This window comes from Lissotriton helveticus, chromosome 7, assembly GCF_964261635.1.
Source record: "Lissotriton helveticus chromosome 7, aLisHel1.1, whole genome shotgun sequence".
Classification (NCBI taxonomy): Eukaryota; Metazoa; Chordata; class Amphibia; order Caudata; family Salamandridae; genus Lissotriton; species Lissotriton helveticus.
Genome location: NC_136068.1, coordinates 977,398,913 through 977,419,195, shown reverse-complemented (window position 1 = coordinate 977,419,195; position 20,283 = coordinate 977,398,913). Strand labels below are relative to the sequence as shown.

Genomic DNA, 20,283 nt, shown 5'->3' with positions numbered 1-20,283 from the left:
TTTATAGTTGTGTACAGTAAGGTCTCACCACACCAAAAAGGGACACCACACCAGTTAATGATACGAATAAAAGGGTTCTTTATATCACAAATATAATCAGGCTTGCACTGTCCAAGAATGTACTATACAATCAGGTGGGGGGATGGGACTTCCCCAGGCATGTGGGGACTAAGGGACAGTTCAGGGGGTTTCTTTGGTAGAAGTGTTGGCCGTACTCACAGTCCAAAAGGAGAGGGGGTCGCCAGCACCCGGGCATGAGGTACCCAACGTTGGGCTCGGTTCTTCTGAGCCGTGAAGAGTAGCGGGGACGCTGCCGGCTCTCAATCCTCGAGCCACGGGGATGATTGTTGGATGGCCGAAGCGGGGCGTACCAAGCGTATGGCTCTCAATCCTCGAGCCGCTTGCTACGCTGATACCTCCAGTGCGTTGCGTACCCAGCGTACGGCTCGCTCTCCGTGGTCTCGTCGATCCTTCCAAGAGGCAAGTACGTGTCGTACCGCTGGCTCAGCTCGTACTCCTCGAACCGCGGGACACGATGGGGGCTTCAGTGCGGGGCGTACCCAGTGTACGGCTCGCACTCTGTGGTCTCGGTGATCCTTTCACGCGGCAAGTACGTGTCGTACCGCTGGCTCGGCTTGCACTACTCGAGCCGCGAGACACAATGGTGGCTTCAGTGCGGGGCGTACCCAGTGTACAGCGCGCACTCTGTGGCCTGCAGCGTTCCTTCTAGGACCAGATACGTGCCAGTATCAGGCTCGAGGTGCGACCAGGTCAGCAGGGCTCGAGCAGGGAAAACAGAGCGTCCTTAGGGGTGAGTGGAGCCGCGACCAAATCAGCAGGGCTCACTCCGGGTGCCACGAGTCCAATTCTTCGGATCCCAATCGGACGAGCCGCGACTAAGTCAGCAGGGCTCGTTCCGGGTCCCAGGGGAGATGTCCTTCAGGTCAAACACAGGATGAGCCCCAACCAGGTCAGCAGGGCTCTCTCGGACGACAGCATCAACAACAACCCCCTCGAAGCAGATGGGCCCACCAGTTATAGTCCTTTTTCCTTTGAAGTCCTGAGCTGTCGCAGGCGGGTCTCTGCTGCCCCAGTGCTGATTGCGGGCTTCCTCCCAGCTGGTGTCTTGCCCCCTTTGAAGTCTTGCCGCCAGGTTTCCAGATGACCGGCGGGGAGTGGGGCCATCCCTGGGGGAGGCAGGAGGTGTGATTGAAACGACTCCACCCCTCTTCTTTGGGAGAGGCTCGCTACTCTCAGCCGGGCAGGGGGCGTTTGGCGCCCAGGTTTCCCGTGGTTCGGGGCCCTGCGTGGGGGGTTACGGAATCAGGAGTCTAGGAGCGGGTGAATCCTAAACTAGGCTTTCTACTGTTCTGCTCTATGGCTAGGCTTCATGAACCCGGGGGATCGGGGGGCTACGCTAAGGTGTCTATTACTTCCCTGGGGTCTTTGGGGGTCGGTGAGGACAGAGGCCAGGGTACATCAGGAGGGCCTCGCACGGGGCTACTGTAGGGTCTAACCTGAAGAGTGGGTCGTGCACGTGGGGGGCTTAGGAGAGTAATGTAAGGAGGCCCACGCCAAGGATGCCAGGTCTAACAGTCACCTCTATAGGAGCCATCCGGGCATACGTGCATACGTTCTTTTCTTTCCGCACCAGTTAGTGCTGATCTGAAGAAGAGCTACTCCTCTGTTTCTTTTGACAGACTTTTTTGACGTTTTGTTCAGGATTTCTTCATTGTGTGTCGAGAGATGACCTCTAGAAAGGCAGGGTTTAAGCCGTTTGCTGCCTGCTACTGCGCCATGTTGGTTACCGACCCGTAGCTTGTGTGCTTATGGTGTCTCGAGCATGATCATGACTCGAAGAGATGTGCTTGGACTGCCAGAGCATGGCACCAAAGGCTTTGAGGGAGCGGTCCCTAAAGCTGCTTGTGGCCTGGCAGTCTATGCTATCGAGCATGACTCCTCTTAGGTCCCAGTCCTGATTGAGGAAGAGAAGGTCACAGGACACTCCAGGAGCCCAGGGTCCTCTTCATCACACACAAGGTCCTCAGGACACTCGGGGAAGAGGCACAAGAAGAAGAAGTCTAAGCAGACTTCAACTTCACCTCGTCCGTTCAAGATTGACGAGACAAGTGAGGAACGTTGACGTTCCAGGCACGGCTCTGCTGAGCTGGAGCCAGGTTCAGCCGTCACCTCCCCCTGATAAGTTAGTTTTACGAGGCCATGCGCCGAATATTTGAGCAGGCTGACCTCGATCATTGAGGTGCGCCTTCAAGCCTTGCAGAGTCAGAGGAGACCCCATCAGGTTCTGCACCAACGGCTCTGGTGGGGTCTCATGGATCTGATTCCATATCCGGATTGGTGCTGGTCGTGCCAACATGACCTTCCCTGGTGCTGGTCCCGAAGTCGATGCCCCGGTGACGCCAGCCCAATTCTGATTCCCGATGATTTAGAGTCGGCTCAGCGTCGGTCGACACCTACTCTGGAGCCAACGGGGCCAAGAGGCTCAAGGTCATTACCTGAATGTTTTGAAGAAGTTTCAGGCTTGGGAGAAGAGTTGGAGGGGTCACTCGTCCCTTTGGAACACCAGTTAGACTCTCCTGGTTAGGAATTTAACTGGTAGGAGACTTGCAGAGAACAGTGGACTGGATACCTCTCTAGATGCTGATATGCTCTCTCCACCTATTGTGGCTATGCAGGAGGGAGCGTATTATGTTATGGTGGTGAAGAGGGTAGCAGAAGTACTTGGCCTAGAGCTGCCCTGAGTGCAGGTCAAGACTAACCTCTTGTCCGAAGTGCCTCAACCTGTCTCTTCCTCATCGGAACCCCTTTTGCTCTTTAAAGAGGCACTGTCGGAGGTCCTTCTAGGCGCATAGCTCAAGTCTAGCACAAGAGCTCCTGTGAGCAGGACTATAGCATGCCGCCTTCACCCTGCCCCGGGTGATCCAACTTTCCTCAGCCAACATCCTACTGCTGAGAGCTTGTTGGTGCAAGCCTCAACATCCCATGGTGCATTCCCTTCCACTCCACCGGACAGAGAATCCAAGAGGCTGGTCGAACTTGGGAAGAAGATGTTTTCCTCCTCCAGGCAAGCGACCAATGCATGCCTTTTGGGCTGTTTCTCGTTTACCTTATGGGAAACAGTTGCGCAAGTGCTGCCACAGGTGCTGGAAGAGGCCCATGCTGTGCTCTCCCAAGCAGTGAAAGATAAGAGAGATGCAGTAAAGTTCACCATTAAGCGTGGTCTGGATACAACTGACTTGCTGGGTAGAACGGTTTCAGTGGTGGCGCCTTTCCTGGGTAAGAGCATTTAACTTCTCAGGAGATGTCCAGGCCAACCTCATGGACATGCTCATCTATGGGACTCGTCGCTTCAAAGAGACGGCAGACTCAGTGCTAGAGCGCTTCAAGGACTCGTGGGCTACGACCAAGTCCTTGGGCCTCTCAGTGACACCTCGTCCCCAGTCTGTCTTTTGCCCCTTTCATGGTAATGGAATGGGATTTCAAATGCGCCAGCCATACTCTGGCTACTGTCCTGCAAAGACTTTCCAAGTTGTGCGAGAACTTGGACACGGTGCATTGCAACCTCGTGGGAATGTTAGCCAGAAGTCGTCCACCACCCACCAGCTGGCAGCTGCAACCTCTAACCCTTCCTAGTTTGGTTCTGCAAGACCATGGCTGTTTAGTTGGAGGGAGATTCCAACGTAATCTCTTCCACTGATGGTCTGTAACATTGGACAACTGGGTTTTGCAGATCATTTAGATGGTTACTACCTCCCTTTTCTATTTTTTCCTCCTACTTTACTGCCATCTCAAGAATTGCTGACAGAGAATCATCGTATCTTGGTCAGAAAGAAAGTTACAGGGCTGCTAGCCAAGCGGGCTATGGAGAGGGTTCCGATTTCAGAAGTAGGCAGTGGTTCTTATTCTTGCTACTTTCTGATACCCTAAAAGAACAAAGGTCTTCGTCCAATTTTAGACCTTCAGACCATCAATCTCTTAATTCAAGATGCTCACGTGTTTAGGGCGTGTCTGCCCTAGACCAAGGAGACTGTCTGTTAGTGTTGGACTTGCAGGATGCGTATTTTCACATCTCCATTCTGCTAGCCCATAGGCTTTACCTGCAGTTCAAGGTAGGCCATGAGCACTTTCAGTTTACTGTGCTACCCTTTTGCCTTACCAGCACCCCGAGGGTGTTTGCCTAGGTGATGGCAGTGGTTGCATCTCATCAGCGCCGGTTAAGGGTTCCAGTCTTCCTCTACCTGGACGACTGGCTGTTGAAAGTGTCCTCGCCGCAGACTGTCCATCCCATCTCCAGAATACAGCAGACCTCCTGCATTGACTAGTTTTCACTATACACATGCCAAAGTCATGCCTGACTCCTTCTCTGATGCTCCCTTTCATCTGAGCTGTTCTGGACACAGTGTAGTTTTGGGCTTATCCTCCCCAGCAGTGAATCCAAGATATTCAGGTTATGATAGTGATGTTTCTGCCTTTATACATGATTTCGGTGAGAATTACTTTAAGGCTGCTGGGCCTCATGGCCTCCTGTATCCTGTTGGTAACCCATGCCAGATTGCACATACAGGCTCAGCAGTGGGACCTGAAGTTCCAGTGGGCGCAGCATCAGGGGAATCTCTCTGACATGGTCAAGATCTCAGGGTGACCTGCAAAATACCTTCAGTGGGGTTAGCTGACCGCAGTTGAGTCAGAGGCAGACCCCTCTCCCATCCCTAACCAGATCTCACAGTGGTAACAGATGCGTCACTCCTGGGATGGGGCCGCCATTTGTGAGAGTTGGGGATCAGAGGACTCTGGTCTCTGGCGGAATCAGGGCTCCATACTTGCTTGAGCTCTGGGTTATCCGATTGGCAATGAAAGCGTTTCTTCTCTCTGTCAAGGGGAAGTTAGTGCAGGTGTTCATGGAAAACACGACCGCCATGTGGTACTGCAACAAGCAGGTTGTGAACCTTCTGTCAAGATGCCCTGCGCCTCTTGGCATGGCTGGAACAGCAAGGCATATCCCTGGTATTTTAACACCAGGCAGGGTCTTTGAACACCAGGGTAGACAAACTCAGCTGCCGATGCTCAGCAGATCATGAATGGCATCTCCAGCTGGAGCAGGCGCAAGGTCTCTTTCAGCAGTGGGGGAGCCTTGGTTAGATCTGTTCACCTCCGAAGAGAACAAGTATTGTCAGCAGTATTATGCATTGGAGTTTCCAAGGCGGCTATCGCTCGGTGATGCTTTTCATCGCAAGTAGAGCTTAGGCCTCCTGTACTCCTTTCCACCCACACCACTTCTGCCTAGAGTTCTCAAGAAGATCAAGAACAACCGGGCCAAAGTCATTCTTGTGGCTTCGGACTGGGTACAGAAAGTCTGGTATCCTGAATTTCTTCGAATGAGCATCGATCCTCTGATCAGGCTGCCTCTTCTGGGAGGATATTCTGTGGCAGCAGCAGGGGAGGGTCTTCCACCCAAACCTGTCAACTCTCCGCCTCCTTGCATGAAGATTGAGCAGTGACAGTTGATAGCTTTTCACCTTCCTCCTGAAGTCTGTAAGGTTATCTTGGTGGCCGTGGGCCCCTCCGCCAAGATGGTATATGCCTGCTGTTGGCAAAAAGTGTACAATATTGGCCAGAAAAGTTTATTGACTCTCTTTCTGCCTCTCTCTCTGATATTCTTCTCTTTATTCTTACTCTTGCCCAACAGGGCTTTGCTCTGGGTACTCTCAAGGGTTATCTTTCTTCTCTGTCTGCTTTCCTGTGGCTGCCTGACCAACCCTCTTTATTCAATTCTCCTATTGTAAATAGGTTCCTAAAAGGGCTTGTACATATGTTCCTCTCACACCCTTCATTAAGCCTCAGTGGGATCTGAACCTAGTTTTCACTTACCTCATGTGTGCTCCCTTTGAGCCACTACATAATTGTCCCCTCAGGTTGCTTACCATCAAAACATCATTTCTAGTGGCAATATCATCTGCCCGGAGGGTGAGTGAGCTGCAGGCTTTATCATCCAAGCCTCCCTATCTTAAGATATTCCAGATAAGTTGGTGCTTCTCACCCGAGCCTCTTTCCTTCCTAAGGTGGTGACCCCATTCCATCTCAGTCAGTCGGTCACACGGCCCACCTTTTATGCTCCTCCACCTCCCTCTAAGACAGAGAAGGTTCTCCATCGTCTGGACAAATAAAGAGCATTGTCATTCTACCTGGACAGCACAAACAAGTTCCGGGTGGATAACCAACTCTTTGTGATCTATGTGGGAGCTAAAAAAGGTCAGGCAGTGCAGAACCAAACCATTTCATGCTGGGTCGTTATCTGTATTAAGATCTGCCACTCCCTGGCTAAAAAGCAGCCTCCTGAGGGCTTATGAGCCCATTCTACCAAGGGGAAGGCTGCGACTATGGCGTTGGCTCATGGAGTGCCAGTCCCGGACATCTGTCAATTAGCAGCATGAGCTTCCCTGCACATGTTTGCTAAAAACTACTGCCTGGACAGTCAAGTCTGCAGGGATGGACATTTCGCCCGTTCGGTCCCGCAGAACATTTTGGTCTATTAATTTTCCATATACCACTGCCAGGATGTATTGCTTGGGTATCTATTCAAAGGTAAGGAATCTGCAGCTAGAAGTATCTATCAGATTAACAAGTTACTTACCAATGGTAACTCATTATCTGGTAGAGACAATATCTAGTTGTAGGTTCCTTGCAGACCCAACCATGCCCCTGACTCTGCTGACTCATTTATAGGGCTACTGGTGCTCCCATTTTAGCGCCCTAGTTTGGACACACACTAGTCAGTTCACTTCATGGCTCTGCGCTTATGGAGTCAAAAAGCATGAAAAGTAACTGACGTCCGCCACCTGGGTGCCGCCTATATAGTTGATCGTGACATCACATCCGGCGCTAATGACGGTGCCACACAGAACCGAACAGAGCCACATGACTGCAACCAGTGGTACTGCTCGTGCAAAAGTTTCTGGATCCAGTCTGATGCCTCGGAAATTTAAATGTAAGGAATCTGCAGCTAGATATTGTCTCTACCAGATAATGGGTTACCAAAGGTAAGCAACTTGTTCATTAAATATACATCAATAATTTTCTTTAGTGAGCATCAAATATATATTTTTTCCAGTGCCCAGAAATATCTAATCTCTAATTTAAGATTCAAACCACTCTCTCTGAATCACAAATGTGAGACATTTTGTTTTATGTTTGGTAGGATAATCACTTTTTGTTTGGTCAAGAGAATATCTGTAATTTAAAATTCAACGTTTTCCCAAAAATGATCTTCAAATAGCCAAAATGTAAGACTCAAAATATTATTCACATGGGTGTGTATGTGCTATTTGCTTGGCTGCAATAATACTTTTAATTTTATCAAGCTTATCTTTCACTTTAGGTCCTACTTATGCCACATTTTAGACCCATAATTCCTATACCAAGTCCTAAATATCTTGGAGTTCAGATTCAAAATGTTTCTTGTGTTGGAGTTTATGTACATTCTCATGTAGCATCAATGTATTTCTAAACTTTCCCCATGTTATTCTACATTCCAGACCCAATTGTACCTTAAGGCATGAAATTCACCTCCTGTGGCGAACACATCCCCATATGAATAAACAATCTTCTTTATTTGGTATCCCCAGTATCTATAATCTTTCAATCATTGAATAGAAAATGTTTCTTGGCTTGCTAACAACTCTTGTCATCATTATCTTAAATGTAGGGGGTAGGTGTAACTGGTGTAATTCTCTCTAGCGTAATTACGCGTAATTTCCACCACCTTACTCGTAATTACTCGGAATTATGTGTAATTACGTGAGAAGTGTAACCCAGCATTTAAATCTGTTTTATTAGTGCCAAATGACTACTCGCGTCCTAAATGGGCCCAAGGATGCATTTTGCCCTAAGAAAATAGCACTAAATGGTACAGACCACGAACATCAGAAGCCAGCAGGCAGTCGCTCTCTCTCAGTTTGTTGTTCTTGTGCTCCTGTAGTAGGATTTTTGCCCCAAATTACTCTTCATCAGTCAAGCTGTCATAATCGCATAATCTCGCGTCACAAGAGTAATGCGTAATTTCTGAATTTTACTCCAATTACTCTGGCATGATTACAATTTCGTAGAGGCCTATTTAAAGTTTATTGCCTGGGGCTTGGGGAAGTTTTTTTCTCCAAAGACTATTGGTCTTGTATCCTTCATTGTGGACGCGCCTTTTTATATAAACAAAAATGTCATCAATATAGTCAGTCTTCTTTTAAAACTTTTTACATTAATTGAAACACATCCCAACACTTTGGTATATGCAAACTCCACCATTTGCTTGTGCTATCCATATACATACTCAAGAAGCCTGAAGGAGCACAAATATCAAAATGTGAAAGAATACTCCACACTGCAACCGTTTGAAATCCGCGAAATTGTGCTTAAATTGAATGTTCTCAAGATTATACTGGGTTTGGCCTGTTTTTATTTTGCCTTCAAATTCTATATACACCCTGATTCTGCTACTAAAGTAAAGTGCTTTCGAACCTTTGATACTGTTACTGCATTTCAAGAGATTTCCTCCTTTAATTTCTAACAGAACAACTTCGGCCGCGGTGGTCCCATGTACAGTCCCCTGTACAGTCTCTAGTGGCGACGAGGACAACATATTTGTGACAGTCCAATGTATTCACTAAAGCCTTTCAGAGGAATCATGCATTAATTACTTGAGTGGCCACAGAAGCTCCCCCTTAGTCATCCTGCCCCTACATGGGCTCCCCTCTGTACTTGGTGCTCCACTGACTTCGTAATGGGTCTCAGTGGAAAGAACAGCCATAACACGCGGCTGGGCACCTGCCAGGAGCATCATTTTCACGGCATCAATATACTGCCTTGCCAGAGACAAAAGTCATATGTGCGTTATCTTTTTCGGAGAACTGTAAATATTAACAATGGAGTGCATCACTGCGCTCTGTGTCCCCTAAGCCCCAGAATCGTATTTATCTGTCAATCAAATAAATGCATATTTTGACACATTTATTTTTGTTTTCAATGTACAACTGTTAATCCATCTGTGTCCTGTGCTTGCCAGCTCAGTCTCTCTTTCAGCCTCTCTCTCGCTCCTCTCCATCTTTTCTTCCTCAATAGTAATGTATTCTCTCTTAGGATCCCTTTGAGTCTTTTCGTTTTCTATTGCTTTTTCGCACTCATCCTCTTGAGAGGGAGAGGATGAAAGAAAGACAGAGGTCTGATTTTTTTATTTCACCCTCTCGCTCATTCTCTTAACTTACTGCTCTTTTATACACCATTCTGTCTTCTCATGTTTCATGCTTTCTCTTATGTTTTTCATTTTTGTTCCCACAACTGCTATCTCCCATTCTCTTGTTTTCTCCCTACATTATTCTTTGTTTTCTCATTCACTTCTTCCTTCACCAAGGCACTTGTCCTTTCCATTCCCACATTTATTAGTCTGCTTTGTTCTGTTCTACTCGCTGCAAAGTGATTCAGCCCCCCATGAGGGAAAGCGAGTGCTGTATAAATAAAATTGACAATTACAATAATGTTGCTTACTCTGCCAGTTACCAACCATTTTCTTCTCTTTATTACTTCTTTGTGCTCTATGTTGCACTTCCTGTATGTTTTTTATTTTTATTCTGTACTTGTTCGTTTCTGTTTCTGCATTGTGTTTTATCTTTCCATTTTCTATTTTACTTTTGTACTTTGTATTTTTTTTTTCTCTTTAGTGTTTGTTCATAATTTGATTCTTCTACTCTTCTCGCATTCCTTTGTTTTCTATATTGCCTTTGTTTGGTTACCTACAGTAAGGGTGTCCCTTAGGAGTTCAAATATTAAAGAAATGTCGCAAAGGTCTTTATGCCAACTCTGCACAGCCAAGCAGGAGCCGGGCGAGACCCAGTCCTTCATAATGTTTAGCTGATGGCTCATGATCAAGCCAAGGCATTGCTAATATGGTAGCATCAGATTTTCAAACACTCAAATTAGTCTTCCTAACAAAGGACATGTTCTTTAGGGCCAATACATCACCTTCCACTGCTGCCCAAGACACTAGCTTTGAACCCGCACCTCAAACCACTCACATACTTTCTACTAACCTTCATGCACTCATAGAGCAACACAATTCAAAGTAAAACTATACAAGTAGACATGCACGTTAGGGTTGTACATTGACCGTGCCTTTGTTTTGTGTTCCACTCCCCACCCTGCACTCCCCCAAGCCTCTGTCTCATCTCCCCCACTCCCTGCTTCGATCACTATTACTTAGTACCTGGTTAGCTCAGGGTTTAACCCTTTAGGTGCTGCCGTCGGCCAACGGTCGTCACAGGCACTACCTCCCCAGTGCTGCGTGCGACCGCTGGACGTCCAGTTCAGCACTGGATAATGGACAACGCAGCACTGGGGAGGTTTGTTTACGAAGCTCCTAAGGTGTTAAACAATGTTGTAAAACCTGAACTGATGTCCACGTTACAGCAGCTGGTCAGTAAGAGAACACTTCTGTTTCCACTTCCCACCTGTGAGCTGTGGCCGTTCATTGATGAACTTGGCTTATCTGGCTATTCATACAGGATTGTGGTCTAGCCCACCATCTTTAGTGAAATCCCAGACCAACAGTACCAGCTCCTCTTTGCTTTGATACCTTGACACGTGAGGTCTGGATGAATTTAGCATTCTGAATCCTCACAGTTCATAGACTACTCTCGAAAAAGGCGAGGCATCATCTCATGCATCTCCAATGAAATGGGGCCATGGCTAAAGCCAGTCCAGGAGATATCCTTTCAGTAAGTTGTAATCTGACAACAAACATGTTCTTGCAGAAGAGTACAGGTTTTTGGTTAATCAGAAGATTTCCTGTCAAAGCTCAACCATACAAAGGCATCAATCAGTCTGATGTCAACCCTCTTGAACTAACAATAGACCGTCTACTAGCGTTTAATAAACTTAGGTCTGATCTCTGACGAGTCTCTAAAGCAACTTACAATGTGCTCCACCAACCCCCATTAAAAGAATTTGGCAATGGGCTGTAGCTCAGATCAAACAAGCCTTTTATTATAATGTACCTCCACATACATCCTAATGAGTGCCATCCTGCTTTTCTTTACAGCAATCACAAATAGAAATACCACCACATTGTGGGTGGTAGTGTAGGTGTTGTGCTAGTAGATCTTATGTGTAAAATTAGAGTTAAGCGGTGTCCTACACAGCCGCGGTCCATGCAGGTAACAACGATGGGGCCAGGTAAGGGGATTTCGAGGGCCGCCGCCGAGGGAAGATTTGAATAATTAATTTTCACTCTGCCTCGTCCCTCGAAATCCCCCCTTACCTGGCCCCACCGCTGTTATCTGCACGGACCGCGGCTGGTCCTACAACACCCACTAACACATCCATTTTGTTTGTATTCAAATGTCTGGTCCTTAAAAAGTGGAGCGGCTAACACCAAAGTATTTTGTAGTTTTAGGTGGGTAAAGGAGCAGTTCCCTTGGGTAAAAGTTTTGGCACAAGTCAATAAGATCCTCAGAGAGAACGACCGAGCTCTGCTGTTGCTGGTGTGTGTTTATGTATGTGATGTCAGTGACGTAGTGTCTGAGTATGGGCAGCAGGTGCAGCAGTGCCACAGGCACATTGTTCACTACCACATTCATGATTGCATGATCTGCCTGCTTTTTGTCAGGCACGGCAGTGTAACAAGGCTATTGTTCACTACCACAGTCATTTCTATGGTTAAAAGTTAAAGGCGGCACCAAGAGGGCCCTACTGATTTCTAAAGAGAAACTCTGACTCATATGTTGTTTTGTGGGGTGTGGTATACTCACGACTCTACTAGTCGCATTGCAACAAATAATAACCTTAAGTATGGTAAATGAATGCGGCGGATCACTTAAGGAACCAGTTCAAAATAGTTATATTGTGTTTGCATACATCAACCTGTACTCCGCTATTGAACTAAGAAGGAAAAGGCTATCTCCTTTTGCTTGTTGCAGTCAGAGGTCTTTTTTTTTGCCTGAAGTCGGTGATCTAAAAAAGAGAGGGAATATTTTGGAGAAAATGCAAGGGACAGCATTCAGAAAATAATCTTCTGATAGCTATAGGTGTAGAATTTGCTTAATTTTATTTTATTTTATTTTGCTTTAACGTTTGGAATAGGTTTTTTGTTGGGTAGTTCAGAAACGAGGCTTATGTATTGGGGTTAGGACCCGTGTTGGCTCCTAATTGTGTGGGTTTTAGCATTGTGTGGGTGAACATATATGTGAGGCTTTAAATGTTGGAAGGGCATTCATTGATGGGAGAGAAAAGGACTTTAAATGTTGAGAGCAGACAAGTCGTTAGATGGTAGCAGTCGCTGGAATAGGTAGATTTTTGAGGTGGATGCATTTAGGTGTTGGAATTAATTGAAGTCCAAGATGGAAAAGTATTTAGGGGTTGACTGACAGAATGATAATTCCTTAGATGTTTGGCAGATAAGACACCTGTAAATGGAGTGTGAATTCAACCTTTGTGGATTTTAATTAAAGACATCTTTTGATGTTGGTTAGAAGAAATGTCTTTAGAAGTTATATGAAAGGGGCTTCTTAAGCTGCTGGGCATGGCAATGTGTGGATGTTGATTTGAGAAGAAGCCATTGGGTGTTACTAGAGGAGACATTATGATGTAGAGTAGTGGAGACATCTAGATGATTATAGTAGATATTTTAGATATTGCATGAATGAAACATCTTTATACACAAAATGTAGGAGTAAACTTTAGATTTTCGGTATGTAATAGGTCTTAAAATACTGAGTATCAAAGTAGTCATTAGATATTGTGTAGGCAAATATATCTTACAAAATTGGCTGTAGGGAGAAATGTGTTTCCTTGGATTACAAACATTTAGATTTTTGTTGGAGTACAGACCTTTAAATGTTATGTTCAGAAATATATTTTAGTAGTTTGAGGAAAAGTCTTTAAATGTTGGGAAGATGAGAACCATTTAGAACTCAGGAGGAGAAGAATACTTTCACTGTAAAGGGAATGTGATGTCTTAAGGTATAGGGAGATTTCATCATCTGTGGACGCTAGATATCTGAGAAGACTTTAGATCTTAAGACATGCCTTAAGATGTCCTTAGATGTTACGGTGAGTAAATTATGGTTGGATGAGAACATGTCTAGGAGTTTTAGGGTGAATGTAAGTGCTTAGGCATTTGACACAGTTTTTGAGTGGAGGTAAAACACTTTTGACTTTGGGTAGAAGGTGCACTTCATAAATTCTATGGAAGATAGGTGATTAACATTTGAATTAAACCTTTAAGAGTTCAGTTGAGAAGGGGTTTGTAAGTGCTAGGAGAAGACTTTGGATGCTGGCAGCAGTTGCAGCATTTAAATGTTAAGGGGGCACTGCCTATTAACTTTTACATAGATGACTTTAGGTCACTGAATATTAGGATTAGACAAAGCCTTTATGTTCTTGTGGAAGGGAAGTCATTAGATGTAGGAGCATTTTTAACACTGTAAGACGAGGTAGCGGTATTTAGATTTTAAGTGTACCATTTATATGTTCCAAGCAGTTTGAGAAGCCTTTAGAGGATTAGAATAGGAGAGATCTTTTAATTTGATGCAGACACATCTTTGGATATGAGTTAGAGTGAGAATGCTTAGATGTTGGCCATATACTGTTATGAAACAATATTTAAGCAATGCAATAATACACTGTTTAATGCTAGGTGCAAAAATATGTTCATTTTTAGAGCATGAAGGGTATAAATAGGTTGGGAGTAAAAATATCCAAAGAATGAGGAGAAATCATACCATATTGGGCGCAAAAGTGTTCTATATATTGAAAAGAAATGCTATGAGGTTAGTGGCAGGGGCAATATTTAGACACTGAGATGGGGGGAACTGCCTTTAGTGGTCTGTAGTTTTGAGGGTAAATGTTTTGAGTTTTGCATCGGGTGAAGTCTATAGAGGATGAGGAAAAAGCAGGAAAAAAGGAGAACCTTTCCAAGTTGAAATAAACACAGATATTTACATTTTTTAGAGTAAGAGAATTCTGTGTGTTTACAGGGGAAGGCTTTAGAAAGGGAGATTATTGCAGCGCCCAAAATATATAGACATAGGAATATTTTTAGATACAATGATGAAGTAGATTTCACCTTTTTATCTGTCTTTTCTTTTTATAGGAATCTTCTGAGAGTACCAACACCACAATTGAAGATGAAGACACTAAAGGTGGGTTAATCCCAAATGGTTTTTATCACTCTACAGATGCTGTTCATTTCTTCCCTGAAATATTTTCATAGATCTCCAGCTAGTGAGGTAATTCCTGCAGCATCTCCTAATCACAGAGGAACCCCATAGCCTAAATCATTTTGTTTCCTCACAGAGAATTAATTGTACATTCCAGTATATTCCAATTCTACAACACCACTCATATTTAAAAGAAATAAATTGCAAAGCTCTTGATAACTAAATCAAGCGGCCTAGTTTCGCGGGAAAATATTGATAAAATGAGTTTTAACAAATATTGAAATCTTTTCGATTTCAAGTTGTTTGTGAGCAAGAATGCAAATTGCCATGTCAATGGAGCATTACAGATTTAGACCATCACTTGTCTAGACCTTAAATAAAGGATTTGCTAAAAAACTAATTTATAGCCTGCCCACTACAAGTCTTTAAGTCCGCCTTAGCAGCCTAATTATTGTAAGTTTATTGTCTTTGCTACATTTCAGTTCCAGTTTCCTCTGTGCAATTACCGGTCATTGCATGACTCTTCTGGGGCTATTTTAGGTCCTAGCAGGAGCATGTGAGGCTTTCAAGGGGGCTAAACAAGGATCTGGTGGAGCAACTAGGGCTACATTGAGGTGGCATGATGATGTTTTGGTGCTCTGGAAAGCTCTGTCTGTGATAGTCAAGGTTTGGTTTTGGGAGTATCTGATGGACATTTAGGGAGTCTTGGGTGGTAGTCTATTGTGTTCTAATTGGGTACTTTTGCAAACTCATTGCTGTTTGTTTTGGGAGCTATACAAGTGTGTATGTGGGACATAATTCCCTATATGACAGGCCTGGCCTATTTTTCCCACAGTGAACCTGTCAATCTGTAAATTAACTAAGGGTGCTGCATGGTGTTTTTGGCATTCCTCAACAAAGCACTACAGTGTACTGGTCAGCCTAGTGCTTTAGTAATTGGTGGGTGCATCCTCCTTAAAGTAGTCTATCAAGAGATTGATATTTGGTAGTACCTCAATCAGTAGAAGTTGAAATACACATCCCATTTTACTTGCACTGGGGTTGGGAGAAGGCCTACTGCCCTCTTTGTGTGCTTAGTTTTACAACCTAATATAACACTACATCTAAATTCCTTCCCCTCTCACAGTAATGACACTTACATATTGTTCAGAACAGGGCTAGCTTTTTCATTTCGAATTAGACATTTCAATTTTGAGGTGTGCAAAACCTCGTTCATGGTGGAAAAAGATAAGGCATCTATTTGATTATTCATGCACTGCCTCACTTGCAGCCTCATATCAATGACAGCAAGGATACATCAGTCAATGGTGGTGCCAAAATTTACTCTGCGGAACACTTATTTTTGTTGAAAAAATCTTAGAGCAGTGTTGGAGTACACTTAACATTTAATATAACTGGTGAATGTTTAAAATGCTAAAAAATAAAAAAGCTATCCGAACAAACAAGTCTAACTGAAACACTAAACTAAAACTCCTTCCCTTCTCTCTGGGATCCTCTCCCACCAGACCAGCAAATGATTAGACTTTGAAACCGAAAGAGTTGTCCACAGGCACCGCTGGGTGGTACGGATTCTGGGTCCAGGCATTTAGGTACTGGTTGGCATTGTTGTCCGGCCTTGAACACAGCACGATATAAAAATGAGGTGAGTGATGAATACAAAGCAGCAGAAGCTTCACCAGTCACCTCCCCCTTAACAGGGACAAGACATTTTCAAATTGAAAAACACTGACAGAGTAAAGTATGATTGCATGGAGGGTGCCATTATTGGGATTATTTTGCTAACTTAACCTGGTTACCATAGGAGCATTATTGATATGAATACAACGTTTAAACCAAGTTGTCCCATTGTAAACCTTGATTCATTTTGTGAATTTGAATGTTGATCATTTTAGGTCAGGGAGAAAAGCCTGTGAGGAACGGTGGAAATGTTATGTGAAGACAGGAGGCTAGCATTATGCATTTGTCTTTTATTTACTCCTTCTGAGCATCAGCACTATTAAAAGCTTCCAAATAGAACTTTACAAAATATCACAATGGAAAAATAGAATGTTCAGTCCTTGGTCTGATAGAAGACTCTTGTTCGTTGTGTGGAAGTGCCTCTTTCGAAGGGGCGATTGGGTATTTCAGTTGCTATTGGCCTTGTTTAGAAATACTCCGTTTTTTAGAGGAATTTGGCCTGCGAGGATCATTGCTTAACAATGATAACCTCAAGGCATATCGGTCTCAGCAAAATCAACAGTTGATGCAGTTTTTATCACCATTTCAAGGTGAGACTGTTTTAAAATAGAGTATGCTATGAAAATAAGATTAGTGTTAAAAAATATTAATATTAGATGCAATTTTTTTTATTAACTGTCTGATGCCAGGGTATTAGAGAGGGAAGTATGGAGTCTCAAGATAGTGAGGTAAATCAAGCGAGCATGAATCGGAAGATAATTGTTCAGGAATTGGGCAGTGCTCTGCGAGAGACAGTTAAAAAAGCATTACATAAAGAGTGGGAGGCAGTCTATGTTGAGGACGATGAGTATTTTTCTATTTCAGAAGAGGGAAATGAGCACAGAGAGCAAGGAGGTAAATTCGCAAGAAAGAGAAAGCCTGGGGATATGGTAATATGCAAGAAGGGAGTCCAAGGCGGCTCAGATGGAGCACGTGTCTGCAGCGGCACACAGAAGGGGCAGTCAACCACTGCGAGTGATGTGCCATCAAGTATGATGGAGGTTAAAGGAGGGACATCAAGTTGGGATGAGTATCTGCTGGATGTAGACTACAATGATAATTTTGAAGGAGAATTTGGGGATATTTCAGATGAGAGGTCGAAAAAGGTGAAGAAAGTAGCCAATCCGACGGGGTCAGAATCTTTTTGATCCTTATGATATTAGACATCCCTGTGGAAAGGTTTGGTGGCCTGTGTACCATGTGTTTGAGTATATTCGGCACTAGATTAGAAGGCTATTGGAGAAAGAGGAGCGTAATATAATGAAAGCGGAGTGTTCTCGGCCGGTCATAGATGATAAGGTCACAATGACCTTGATTTTGGGTTTGAAAATGATGACCTATTTGTTCAAACTAGGACATGTTCCTAGAAAAGGTTTAGAGTGCTCTCTCAAACAATATCAGGACACGCTCCTTGGTGTTTTAGGGCCCTTAGCAAATATGTTTGACTTGGTGGAAGATGCTTTTCCTAATGGAAGGGATCTAAATATTGAGTTGTTAGTGCCAGCGTGCAATATGTTTTCTAGGCAATGCTAACGCCGGCCTATTAGCAGAGCATCAATCCAAAGTTAATTGATCTGGCCAAAAGAGAGACAAGTGAGGACACTGTAGTATCCTCAATTAGATCGCAGTAGCCTTGTAAAGTAGAATATCCACTTTATTGTATGAGTAAGTTGTAGGAGAAAAAGGTACAAGCATCTTAGTGTAGTTGACTGCACCAACAACCTTTTATAACATTCTACATCACTACAGCAACAGTGATTACATATACAGAAATCTACAGTCATGAATTCTACATTGCATATATAACGTTCTACTAATGTTCTTAAAGAAACAAGCACTTACTACACATCCCCCTTTCTTAACAAACATACATTTAAAGCTAATTAATAAATTAAAAGGAAAATATAAGATAATAAAATCAAGAACGGATAAAATCCTGAAACTTCTTAGGAGTGACTACACATCCTTCAACTCTGGTGGACTTATTACTATTCACTCTTCAAGATTCCTCCATATTTTGTCCAACAGAAGATTCCTCTCTAGGTAAAAGTTCCTGAGATCTAACACAATGAGAATCATGAACAGTATGATTCTCTTCTCCCAAAACACCAAAAGATGAATCAACCAAACCATCAACTAAACTTCCTTGAGGAACAAGATCTAGTCTTTGATCTTCAACAACAACTCCAGACTCACCCCTTTCTTCCAAATTCGGTAAAAATTCTAACCACCAATAGTCCCTTTCTTTAGAGTATGTATTCTCTTCCATAACTCCAGACTTATCAGATAAAGCAATACGATTCAAATGATGAATAGTTCCATCATCTAACTCAATTGTGTTCTTCATAACCTTGGTGACAATTCTCGAAAAAGGATAAAGTACTCACATGAATTAGTCCATGGAAAAAAAACGGTGCTAACGTTTTTCTTGAATAAATTCAATCCAATCCTGTTGCCAAATATTTGTAGTATCCTCAATTAGATCGCAGTAGCCTTGTAAAGTAGAATATCCACTTTATTGTATGAGTAAGTTGTAGGAGAAAAAGGTACAAGCAGCTCAGTGTAGTTGACTGCACCAACAACCTTTTATAACATTCTACATCACTACAGCAACAGTGATTACATATACAGAAATCTACAGTCATGAATTCTACATTGCATATATAATGTTCTACTAATGTTCTTAAAGAAACAAGCACTTACTACAGACACCAAAAGCCTTTTGTTTGGTGAAGGCATGGTAAAGTCCTTGGAAAAGTTCGTGCAGATGTTCACCAGTCTGGATAAGCTGCAGTTTAATATGAACAGTGTATTTAACATTGGTAGTTTTTCTGGGTGAGCTAGAAGGCGAGGGCAACCTTTCAGCTGCACCAATTATAAGACCCATTACTGTGGCTACCGGTCAAATGGTAATTATGGATCGGAAAGAAATCAAGGCAATTTCTATCCCTCTAGGGGAAGGGGTGGCAGATATAAATCTTCTAGAAGACGAGGACAAACCTCCAATGCAGGACTAGGTGAGTACGAAGATCAGTATTGTCTCTATCCCTATAAAGGTGGCAAGAAGATTTAGGTTGTTTCACACTCAGAGGAGACAAATAACAAAGAAGAAGATCAGGAAATTTCGACTAATCAGGTGGTAGGGTGGTTTATACCAGTTTCAGTGCCTTTGGTTTGGATTATCAGCAGCTGCAGGAAACCGGCTATTTCGGGTAGGCTAAGGCTGACGCCAAAGCCAGGCCGAAACCACCATTCCAGTCAGGGCAAGGAAGTCACACGCCAAGATAACCCCTGCTCACCCTCTAGGTAGCTTGGCACGAGCAGTCTAGGCTAAACTCGGAGGCGATGTGTTAAGCATTTGCGTCAGCGCACAACAGCAACAACATACTAGGTACACCACAAAAGAGACTCCACACAAGGTTATATTAAAATAACTTTTGTATTGTCAAAGCATATCAGATAGAAATTACACATGTACATTGTGCCAACTGGCACGGCAATATTCACAAGGGATTATTTACAAGACAGGGCCACATGGGCCACTGCCTGAATCAACACTTTGCAGATATAGAAATACTTGTCAGTAATTAGAATAAAAGTATATAAACTTCACTGTAACACAAAGTAACAGTTATAGAGCACATCCAGTAACTACTGGGAACAGGTAAGTACCACCTACGCAACCCTAACCCCTTAGGAGACTGTCACGCAGGGGACCAGGACCTCAGTAGGACCACCTGTACTAAAAAGAACAACACCCTAAGTATCACACAGCATTTAGGGGTCTAAGAAAGAACACATTACCCATGATGTATGAAACACATTCAGAGGAGTAGTAAAGGAAAACCACCTAAGTAGCACACAGCATTTAGGGGTCTAAGAAAGAACACATTACCCATGATGCATAAATATACATTCAGAGGAGTAGTAAAGAGAAACACATAATGTATAAACCTACACATTCAGCGGTGTTAAGAATAAAGCACATGATGCAATAAAATTACATTCAGAGGTACCAGAATAATACAGTAGCGCAATAGTCACATGATGTCTAAAAACATTCAGAGGTGCAGGAATAAGACATGATGCAAGAAATCACATTCAGAGGTGCAAGAACCATACAATTGCGCAAAACCTACATAAGCCACCACCTGTGGCAGTCCCTAGGCCAACTGGCCTTGTTGGGGCTAGAATGCCCTGAGTCTCAATGTCAGGGGCCTAAACGATGCAGGGGCCCACTACTTGCTGGGCCCCTGGGAAGACTCACAAGGGCCTAAACGTTGCAGCTGGCACTAAGTGCTGCGCAGCTGGGAAGGCCGGGCACCTCTGTGCCATCTCTATCCCTCTC

At 43.9% G+C, this 20,283-nt stretch overlaps 1 protein-coding gene across 2 annotated transcripts in view; it reads left to right on the top strand.

Moving 5' to 3' along the window:
- The window catches only part of CAMK2A (calcium/calmodulin dependent protein kinase II alpha), a 602,280-nt gene that overhangs the window by 516,229 nt on the left and 65,768 nt on the right, over positions 1-20,283 (top strand). For both annotated transcript variants that reach the window (XM_078653588.1, XM_078653589.1), the window contains one exon: positions 14,153-14,201. In XM_078653588.1, the coding sequence (XP_078509714.1) occupies positions 14,153-14,201 (49 nt within the window). The remainder of the gene's footprint in view (positions 1-14,152; positions 14,202-20,283) is intronic.